This window comes from Protobothrops mucrosquamatus, unplaced genomic scaffold, assembly GCF_001527695.2.
Source record: "Protobothrops mucrosquamatus isolate PMUCROS unplaced genomic scaffold, P.Mucros_1.0 scaffold4690, whole genome shotgun sequence".
Classification (NCBI taxonomy): Eukaryota; Metazoa; Chordata; class Lepidosauria; order Squamata; family Viperidae; genus Protobothrops; species Protobothrops mucrosquamatus.
In genome coordinates this window covers 14751-26272 of record NW_015390585.1, presented here as the reverse complement: position 1 = coordinate 26272, position 11522 = coordinate 14751, and the positions used below count along the sequence as shown (strand labels likewise).

Below are 11522 nucleotides of genomic sequence, written 5' to 3'. Positions count from 1 at the left end.
TCAACCTCATCCTGATGGCTTGTTTGGGATATGTTCATTCCTTTAAATAAATGCAAAATGTCAAAATCACTTGTGGACGTTGAAATTGGCCAGAGCATCAGCTCCGCTCAAATGCAAACAGGTAAGAAGGGAGCGAGACAAAACTCCACACCTTTACTGCGCTTTTTCAGCTCCAGACACCTTTGTGGTCAAGACTCTGCTGGTCCTAGCCGAAGCTGACACTGCATCTTTTCTGACTCGTTCACCCTCTCCCCGTTGTTATGTTGTGGGAATGGGCTGGGGCGAACGGTCACGCAACTTCACATGCCTATGTTTCTTCTCGCTGCAGTTTTATTCCCCCCCACCCCCGGGACACGTGGCAGGCAAAGCAGCTCCCATCTGGAGATGGTGTATTCTCTCTCACAGGGAATGGTGCAGGGCACTTGAGATTCCCTGCACCTATTTATATTTTTTAAAATACATATGTTATATTCACTGAAAACAGAGAGGAAATCGAGAGGAAAGTCATTTTTACAGTAACTTAAATGGACTTGCCAATGTCTCTGAGATGCTGGTCGGAGCCCAGCTTTGAGTATGTGGTCTGTATTCAGTGGGGAATGGGGAAAATGTCTGGGGCAGGGGAAGAGTGGGAGGGGTGAACAAAACCAGGAAGAGCTTTTTCATTTTGCAAAAGGAAAAGGGGAAAAAAAAGACATCAAGGAAAAGAGCCCCAGATTTATTTTGTTTTCTTCTTTTAAAGTCCTGTGCACAAAAAAAAAGCAAATCTGGAATGGAAAAGAGCCAAGCCTATTGTTGTTAGTGCTGTGGTGAATCCTGTACAATAAAAGTTGTTGTAATTTATCCTGGCTGAGGTGCTATTTGCATGCACTTGAGGAGGAGGAGGGAGGTGCACCTGGATGCGTGAATGTATTTGATTATCGGGCTACGTGCAGCGCTTGTGGGTGCTGTAGGGTCATGTCCAAAAAGGGGGGACAGCTAAGACCCTCTTAGCTCAGAAGACCCACAAGGAGGAGATGGTGACAGAGCCTTCAAAAAATACACCTAACATCAGTCTTCAAGAGTTGACATTGCTGGCTGAAGAGTTGACATTTGCTGGCTGAAGCATCCTCCTATGTTGTACATCCTTTTATGGTGGGTTTGTTAACATTTACAAACGCTCATCCCGTTGTGCTTGCTTACTTTCCTTATAGTCACATGGTTCTTATCCTCAAATCATTATTTTTCCTCTTTAACAGCAGGGTGGTAGAAAGCTCCATTTTATAGTCCTGAAATCATAACAGTGCTAGCATCCAAGTGGGTGAGAAGAAGGTAGCCGAGGGGCTTTATGACCAAGCTATTAGGAATCCTTGATGCTCTCTGAGCTTGCTTGTTTTCTTGCAGACGTTTCATTACCCAAACTAGGTAACATCATCAGCGCTAGAAGGTAGAGGAGTTGGAGGAGGAGTTGGAGGAGGAGGAGTTGGAGGAGGAGGAGGAAGAGGAGGAGGATGACGATTGTGGGGGTCCTTAGTGCTCTCCAAGCTTGCTTGCTTTCTTGCAGACATTTCATTATCCAAACTAGGTAACATCATCAGCGCTAGAAGGTAGAGGAGTTGGAGTTGGAGGAGGAAGAGGAGGAGGACTGTGGGGGTCCTTAGTGCTCTCCAAGCTTGTTTTCTTGCAGACATTTCATTACCCAAACTAGGTAACATCATCAGCGCTAGAAGGTAGAGGAGTTGGAGGAGGAGNGGAGGAGGAGGAGGAGGAGGAGGAGGAGGAGGAGGAGGAGGAGGAGGAGGAGGAGGAGGAGCAGGAGCAGGAGGAGCAGGAGGAGCAGGAGGAGCAGGAGGAGCAGGAGGTGGAGTTGGAGGAGGAGGAGGAGGAAGAGGACTGTGGGGGGTCCCTAGTGCTCTCCAAGCTTGCTTGTTTTCTTGCAGACGTTTCATTACCCAAACTAGGTAACATCATCAGCGCTAGTGATAACATCAGATAACATCATCAGGACTAGCACCGATGATGTTACCTAGTTAGGCTAATGAAACGCCCGCAAAAAAACAAGCAAGCTGCAAAAGCACTAAGGACCCCTCATTCCAACTATGAGCTACAAATATGCTCCTTTATTGGTACAAAGCTATTAGGAAAGTAAGCAGGAAAGAGACGAAGATACACTTCTCTAGCAGACCCTGTGCTGTCCTACACACAGCAAAGGGGTCAACGCCGTCTGAGCCCAAAACGTGGTAACGTCCCCCTGCAGTCTTAATCTGACTTTAACTGTAAGACCAGTAGAGCAACCTCTGCAAACGATTTAGACTCTTCACGTAAAGAGGGAGTTTAATTTGATTTCGATGTTTAGGCAGAGAGTTTCAATCTGTGCTCTAAACAGCAAAGACCTTTCATTAGTCATTATGAATGTAGCTCATTCAAAGCCCCTTCCATCAGCCTTCCAGTTTTTCCTTTGCCCCCCCCCCACTCCCCTACCATGTTTCCTTCCCACCCCTCCACCCAATGCATCTCACTTTTCAACACTTTCATTCCATCCTGCTCCAAAATGCGCTGAATTAAACTTGTTATCCCACTACCCACCTCGGTGCTATTTCTGTTCCAGTAGAATCGGGCAGGGGAAAAAAAGACTTCTGGAGAAATTGAGGATTGGTTGATGGGCAGCTTCTGTAATCAGGACGGAGTATGCAATTGATCTCCAAGTTACTTCTTTGTGTGGTTTCTTCCCAGTTTTATTAGCAGACATCCCAGAGACCCCCCATCTTTAGACCCCACAAGACAATGTTCAAGTCACATTTGACAATACAAAAGGTAAGGAAGCAATTGTTCCCTTAACGGACTTTCGTTTGTTCTGCATACAAAAAGCGACAAAACAATATGGCTTAGTGAGATGCGTTAATCCAGGCCCAGATTCGCCTGCCCTTATAGCAAGCTGAACATCAGATTGTAAATGATTCTTTGTTTTCTCCTCAAACTGGTCTAACTCTAAGTTAGAGGAGGTTTATGTGTATGGCTGTACAAAGATAGAAACCTCGAGTCAGACATTATTCCAAGCCATCGTTTAACTATGGTTTACTGAATGGTTGAGGTTGCACAACTATCAACGCCAGCACCAAACAAAATACAAGACAGCAGAGCCTATTGTGTTAACTCCGGCCAGCCATTCCACTTTCTTGTCACTTTATAAAAAGATGAGAGGAGGGGATGAATTCGTGACATAACAGGCGCTGCTCAGTATGGATCTAGGTCCAATTCACCATTTATTGGAAGGAATCACATTTTCCCCAGTTCATACTGACATCCTGAAGAACGGGAGAAAAGATATCAAGAAACAGCCTCTTCTGCATCCATTTTCGCCCGGAGAATTCTTGCCAATCAGCCAGAAGACAAACACATCTTATTTCTGATCCTTCGAGGCCTTTTAAGTAATAATGCAGTCACTTATCCTACAGTGTCCTGAGCCGTTAAAACAGCCACTTCGGTTTAAAAGTTGTCTGTCAAGACTGCTAACACTGGATGTTCTTGCTTGCCATATATGAAGAAGCAAACATGTTTTATTTAGCCTGCATATCACGTCTAGAGTTAAAGTCAGACAATGTTAGAATAGCAGATGGGAAAGTATGATAATTAACCACAACAATGTTTCAGTACAGCATTGCCAAGGTCAGCTGTAACCAGAGGAGTTACGGGAGGGACAGTTCACACTTCAAACTAATTGGAGAACGTGATTGATGACTGTAAAATGAAGGAGTGAGTTATGCTTTGTTACGGGTGATTGGGGGTGGGAGGATTCAGTTTTTGGCTTCATTGTGTACGTGCCGAAGCTATGTAGCAATAAAAGGATTCTTTAAGGTAAACAAAGCCTCAAAGTTCTTGGAAAAGCTGATTCTTCGGAACCATGACATTGTACATATTGGACCACTTGAGATCGTATGCTACTAAGAGTTGGGAATGTTGCACTGGAGCAGGAATTCCTTTCTCGAGAGAGTTGAGAGCTGCCTAACTGGTACTTCAGATGGCTTCCTAATCTGACTGACAGGTGTTGTCAGGAGCCCATTGCAAAAGACATCATAAAAAGATGAGCCTCTTCTCACTTGCACGTGCCCCGTCTCTAAGCTCAGGTTTTCCGACCGCATGATTAAATGGGCAACGAAGCCGGAAGCTCTTCCAATCAGCACCAAGGCAACTCAATTTCCACCTCACAGCTTGTACGGCATTTTTGGTTTCATTACAAAAGTGTGTTTTTTTAAAAAATAAAAAACAACCCACAGAAGAAAACAGAAACTTGAAAACATACAGTTAAAACAGACCCCCCTCCCCCAGAGACTGGCCCTTTAAATAATAATAAACTCTAGTGGTGATAAAAAGGACACTGTCCACGGATGAAGGAAGCTTCTCCTTAGCTCATCTTGTAACAGTAGACTCCAAATTTCCCAGTTTGGGGAAAGCCGAAACTTCGGACGCCTGGTTCTGGTGGACCACAGTTGGGTCGGGGAGAAGCGATGGGGTAGCGCACACTGCCATCTGCCAGCCAGCCAGAATCACAGCGATCCAAGCCCAGGAATTTCCACGCTGAGTAGAGCTGACCCACCTTGGCAATTTCGGCTTGGTCATCCTGGCATGCCTGCTTGGCTTCTTCTAAGGTGAATTTCTTCTTGTGCTCAAGATAGTAGACAGTCCCTATTCGGGTGGTCAAAGAATATTTTACTGATATTCATGTATTTTTTAAATATATATATATGGTTGCAAACAACATAGAAGACAAACGAATGACTCCTGGGAATATCCATGATACAAAATAAAAATGCGAACACCAGGAGAATATAAAACAATTAAAAGTTTAGTAAAAACCTTAAAAACTTTTAAAAGCATACAATCATAGGGGCCAAGCTTTCGTCGGATCCTTCCGACATCCTCAGGGCACAAAGTTAATGCTTTTCCCATTGATTAACTTTGTGCCCTGAGGATGTCAGAAGGCTCCGACGAAAGCTTGGCCCCTATGATTGTATTCTTTTAAAAGTTTTTAAGGTTTTTACTAAACTTTTAATTGTTTTATATTCTCCTGGTGTTCGCATTTTTATTTTGTATCATATATATATATATATAATAAAAAGTCAGAATTGCTAAATAGAAAAGAGAATGAATGTATTGCAGCTGCTTAGATTTGCATCTACCAGTTGAGCTTATTATAATCAAACAAGCCAATTGTTGGCTAACATAGTTCATGCTAAACATGATTTGTTAAACAAGTCAGAGGGGTAGAGATGACACAATGCTAAGGCATAAACAGAGGTTTGCAAGACTCGTTGGATGAGTTTCTGCGCTGTGCTAACCTAAAGTTTAAGGTGATAAGCAAGTGATATGTGAGTTGAACCACTGTAAAAAAAAAAGGTATCCTCTTATTTGTACACAATGACAGCTGTTAACAGAACATTGGCTGAGGGTGTTGGGAATTGCAGTTCAATAAATATCAAGGGCACTCACTGGGTGATGGGAGATTAATGAACCACCAAACCCAGCAAAATTGTAGTTAAGGTTGGTTTCAACTCAAGGCGAAAGCCAAACAAAATAAGTAAAATGATGCAACATTTAAAGTTTTCAAGACAGCAAGTGTCTAAGGAGACGCTTTCACAGCCTAGCTCCTGTGTTAGAGAAGAAGACTATCTTATATATGTATCCAAAAGTGAAGTTCTATTATGGTGAGCTACAAAATACAACTCAATGCAAGAACACTTTTTTTTCCCATGAAAAAGTTATTCCATCCTTGACCTCTTTAAGCTAAGAGGTCCAACAATGAATCCATAGTCTATCTTTGAAGACAGCTCCCTATGTCCCCATCAACTGGTCCAGTCCATAGTCTAGTCATTTGGTCCTTTTCATTTGATTAATTGCTGTTTCCAAAGCTCCTTCAAAGGCAGACATGTGTACAGGACACGCTACCACTGGATCACAAATGGTATCAGAACATGGACCTCACCAAAAAGAGAAAAGATCCCCAGCCTATCACTTCTTTCTCAATACATCTGCTTCTAAAAAATAGTCACTGTCCCTAAGATAACAGCACTCACCTTTCAGAGCAGAAGAGAAACAAAAGACATCAAAGAGATGGAGGTTCTTGTGACGTTCTCCATAGCTTCGGATACCAGGTTGTAAGTGAGACCCACCACAAGGTTCCCGTGGTACCGTGATAGGGTACTGGACTGTGCCATCAATCAACCAACCAGCATTGCACCAGTCTAAGCCGTATAACCAGGACTTGAAGAGCTGGTCAAAGGAAGCTATTACTGCATCCTGGTCTTCACAGATCTTCTTGGCTTCGTGGAAGTTAAGCTTATAGCGTCCGTGGGGAGGCTGGTAAGGAAAGACCACTCCTGAATTGGGAAAAAATGAATGAATATACCAGTGATGGCGAACCTTTTAGAGACCGAGTGCCCAAACTACAACCCAAAACCCACTTATGCATCGTCGGGTGCCGGATGGGATCTGGCCATTGGGTGGGTGTGGCCCATTGGGTGGGCGTGGCTGCGGTGGTAACGGCAGACTGGGTGGGACTAAAAAGTTCAATCAATCAATTCCAACTTTGCAAGATCTTTTTTTTCCCATGAGAAGTTGAAATTGACTGATTGATTGAACCTTTTTTTTTTGCACACGGCGGTGGAGGCCTAAAGCGAAAAGGTTTTATAAAACCCAGCTGAAGGCCTAGGACTGGGGCGACGGCGCGGGTGCCCACAGAGAGGGCTCTGAGTGCCGCCTCTGGCACCCGTGCCATAGGTTCGCCACCACTGGAATATACAGTAAATGAAAAGATTACTGAATCTGTGCATTTCATAACGGGATAGTGCAACATTCAGAACAAAGTACACGATCACACTGATGTCCGGAATTTGGAGGAGTGAATCAAACCCAACTTAAATGATTTTAACTTGGGGGGAAAAAAATGTGTAAAGCAGAGGTGGGCAACTTGTGGCAATCTAGACGTTCTTCCACTGGAACACACATAGCCTCCCTCGCCGCTAGCCCTACTGATAGTAACAGCTGGAATTTTTAGTCAGCAAGAAATGTTTTTTAAATGGTTTTTAAAATGTATCTCCAGATTGCAGAGGGCCTATCTTTGCTTTAGATCTGGATTATGTCAAAGCAATCACACAATAGGCTGCTTACATCAAAATGATACCAATAAAGAAATGACAGATTGCTAGTGACATCTGGTGGCCAAAAAGAAGAAGAAACTCTAATGTTATCTGGTCACTTACCAAAATAAATGATTGATTGATTGAACGATCGATCCATTCATCCATCCATCCAGCTGCCTAGCTATCATTTTTGTTGACCTTACTAAGTTTCTAAATAAAACAGCAAAATACCTTCTTGCTACTCAGAAGCTAATGCATCCATTTAAATGTCTCGTTTTTTGCATTTTGCAGTCATATCTTCACTCCATACACATACTTTTAAAAGCCTCACACACATTTTTACATCTCTTTCTCCAATACACATTTCTCCTTACTCTTTTGTCTAGGGTACATAGCTGTCCCATGAGTTATACCCTTTAATTTGTTTTTCAAGAATATATTCATCGTTATGCAACGTTCTCTTAATACAATTACGATTTGGAGACATCTCGTTCTGTGGCTTGGTTGTACATTTTTAATATATTTTTGCATCTGTCTGAAAGCTACCTGAAAGCTCAAGAGAACATATATGGAAATTGCCCTCTATTTTATTACTACAATAACCTAGTGAGGGAAATGTATCTTTAGAAGAGCAGGCAGAACCTGGAAGTGGGGTCAAGAGAGTAATCAGTCTAGAATCATTACGTTGTCATAAGCAATCTGAGTCCAGCCCCCTTGAATTCTGTTGATTCTTATCTAGTGCCATTTTAGTGCTGACCATTAGTTGCCTTGATTCTTGTGAAAAAGCATGACCATCTTAACTGGATGATCAACAGAACCATCTTAACTAGAACTTAATGTGCAGTCCTGATTCTTCCTGCCTGACAGCATCTGTCTCTCTCAACATCATCCAGAAGCTCTGAGATCAACTGGGTCTCCCCAGTTCAAGGCCAACTTCTTAATCACATCATAATACCTCAGGCTATTGGTCACATCAGCTCCATCCTACCCACCTTGCAGTTCTAGATCCACGGTCCCACTTTCATCTTCCAGACCGTCAATGACTTCACAGCGGTATTTCCCGGCATCGTCCAAGCGCAAGTCATTAATCACCAGGGAAACTTCGTCAGGAGAATCTTGCTGCAGATGAGTCCGTCCACGGAACTCGCCAAAGCTGCGGTGATTTCGCCCAGATGCCACCAACACGTCTCGGTCTTTAGAGTTGTCTTCCCGAAGCTTGGACCATTTGATGCGTATCCTGCGAGGGGCATCCAGCTTAGGTGCATAGTGATAATGGCAGGGCAGTGTAATGTTGGCACCACGCTGGGTAAAGATGGCATCTTCGGAGGTCTCCACCGTCAATCGAACACCATTGAGCAGAGCTGAAGAAGGAAGAAGCCAAGGTCAGATGTCAGGCAAGACAATTCAAAATGCCAGGTTAGGTGAACAACAGTGGGAGAAGGTGTGTCTCAGGTGAACTACAGTGGGAGGTGTGTCCCAAGTGAACAACAGTGACAGAAGGTGCATCTCAGGTGAACTACAGTGGGAGAAGGTGCATCGTAGGTGAACTACAGTGGGAGAAGGTGTGTCTCAGGTGAAGAACAGTGGGAGAAGATGCGTCTCCAGCTCCTGTTTGCAGACACCCTAAAGCAGGGCCAGGCAATAGATTTTCCCAAGGGGCCACATCAGAAAGTGGACTATTGTGGAGGACTGAACCAATAGGGAAGTGAAAGTACATGGCATGCACACACTCACATAGAGAAATTGAAAAATAATAGCAGTTGCCTTCAAAATATAAGCAAACCCTGTGGGCCAGACAGGGACAACCAAAGGACCAGATGTGGCCCAAGGGCCTTAAACTGCCCCGCAGGCAAACAAAAGGCTGGAGTAAGATGGACCTTGCACTAACTCAGTAGAGCTCTTTTTGCCATTTAATGTAATTTGCAACTAACTGCACTGCTATAAAATGTGCACATTTCTTGTTAGGTCAAAGAGTTCTCTGACCCAGTTGTCCATAAATCATATCAAAGTTAAATGGAAAATTGTGAAGGCCCAACTACAGTTTTTATTTTTCTCCCGTACGCTGTAATATTCTCATTTTGGAGCCCTGGTTTTTCTATAAATTTTCAGTGAATCAACTGTTTTTCTCTGCCCACCAAGCCAGGTACTCATTTTCCTGTCCAAACGCTACTTTCTCCATCTCCTTTATCATCACCTTTATCATTCATGTCTCGGTCATAGTAGAAGCCATTGTAGAAAGGGAGGCCGCCGTGAGTACTTCCAATCTGTAGCAGCATCACCACCAGGGGGACGAGCATCGTTTCTGGGAAACTCTGGAACTGGAAGGAAAACCTGTCAAGAGAAGGGAGAAACCATCCAGGTTAGACCATCTAGTAGGACTACCAGATTCTGTAATAACTTTGTTCCTCAGGCCATTGGTCTGGTCTCTGGGCCACCTATGTGTGTGCATGTGGGTATATGCATAATTTATTTTATTTATTTTTGTTATGTTTATGCAGTGTATTACCCTTTGAGAGCTGTAATAATAATAATAATAATAATAATAATAATAATAATAATAATAATAATAATAATAATAATAATAATAATAATAATAATAATAATAATAATGATAAAGTTGGAAGGGACCTTGGAGGTCATCTAGTCCAACCCCCTGCTCAGGCAGGAAACCCTATACCATTTCGGACAAGTGGCTGTCCAGTCTCTTCTTAAAAACTTCCAGTGTTGGAGCATTCACCGCTTCTGGAGGCAGGTTGTTCCACTGGTTAATTGTTCTACCTGTCAGGAAGTTTCTCCTTAGTTCTAGATTGCTTCTCTCCTTGATTAGTTTCCATCCGTTGCTTCTTGTCCTGCCTTCCGGCGCTTTGGAGAATAGCTTGACTCCCTCTTCTTTGGGGCAGCCCCTGAGATATTGGAACACTGCTATCATGTCCCCCCTCGTCCTTCTCTTCGTTAAACTAGACATACCCAATTGCTGTATGCAATGAAATCTCATGTTAATGTATGCTGATTAGTGTACATTTAAAGTTATTATTCTATTCTATTCTATTCTATTCTATTCTATTCTATTCTATTCTATTCTATTCTACAATCTGTGCATTCCATTCCATTCCATGGAAAATAAATGTCTCGGTACAACTAAGGTTTTTAAACGGCCTTCTTAAGGACCCGAGTTCATCCATGCTTTTTCGTCCCACCTTTGAATTTCTGCCTGGCTTCCAAACTTCAAATGATGCTTGGATCTTTTTTATATATATATAGTCTATTAGAAACTCCTATCCTGTTTGGGAAGATGGTTTTGTTTGGTTTGGTTTCTTTGCATTTAGAATCTGACTTTTATCTGCATCTCCTGAAAAAAAAAAATCGTTCAAAAGCTGGAGCTTGACAGTCCTTTCCAAGTGTCACGACTTCATGAAACCATCCTTTTATTTCCCCCTGTGAGACAGGTGGTCTCTACATTTGATACATAAAATGAACATATTTAGAAGGTGGTTCCTCTTCCCTCAGAATTCATGGATTCCTCCATAAACCACTTTTCGTGGTTTTTCTCTGCTGTGTTTCATCTTTTTTTTTTTAAATTTAAATGATGCAAGTATCCTTGAGCGCATAACAGCACAGACGTCTACAGTTAAAGGATAAAGATTCCTTTGAGTTCAATTTCCGGTGACAGCACAAAGATGGCCAGTTCCTTGGCAGCAGTCCTGAAGTGGCTTGTAATTTCCTTCTTCAAGGAACTTTTACTAACTTTTCCATCTAGCCTATAATTCCGGTATTTCCTACGGATGTCTTCTCCAAGTGATCCTGCTTAGACTTTTTTATGATCAGCCAAGGTCAGCTAAGTACTGTTACCTATCTGGGCAAAACTATTTCGGAATGCTTTTATGGCTCTCCAAGTGCCATAAAACATTTTAATTCCAAAGTTTCCAAAACCTGTTTGTTTTTTTTTAAACCACTGGGAAAACCACTTCTCAGTACATCTTTGTTCTTTTCTATTCTTTGAATCTAAAACATTTTATGATGCTGCATTTTTGTACCCATGGTTCTCTGCCTGCCTTGGGCTCACTTAGCCTAGAAAAGTATACATATGTGGTTGTGTCTTTTAGAGACTGGTTTTATATAACCTGGGTCAAGGGCAGTTTAAAACAGAGAACTCTAAGTGGTTGGCAAGCCAACTTTTTTTTCAACTCTTAGCATTGAAAGAGCAGACTCAGTAGATGTTCACAGGTTCATTCTTAAGGTGACTGAAGAAATTACTATATATATATGATAAAAAGTAACTGCTTTCTTCAACTGAGCTCAAATCTTGGTAATTATGTAGATACCGCCATGGAAATGGGACTGGGGGAGCGGGCAAAAATATGGAAGGAATTTGGGATTCTCTTCTTCTAGATTTCTCAGTCATCCAGGTCA

The 11522-nt window shown here is 42.5% G+C and overlaps 1 protein-coding gene across 1 annotated transcript; it reads right to left on the bottom strand.

Moving 5' to 3' along the window:
- Window positions 1-4373: 4373 nt before the first annotated feature.
- Window positions 4374-9425, bottom strand: HAPLN3 (hyaluronan and proteoglycan link protein 3). Its single transcript, XM_015828585.2, has 4 exons — window positions 9307-9425; window positions 8105-8473; window positions 6048-6350; window positions 4374-4659 (listed from the first exon to the last, which is right to left on the bottom strand). Exons 1-4 carry the CDS (start codon window positions 9407-9409, stop codon window positions 4379-4381), a joined length of 1056 nt encoding a protein of 351 aa, XP_015684071.1. The 5' UTR covers window positions 9410-9425; the 3' UTR covers window positions 4374-4378.
- Window positions 9426-11522: the final 2097 nt, after the last annotated feature.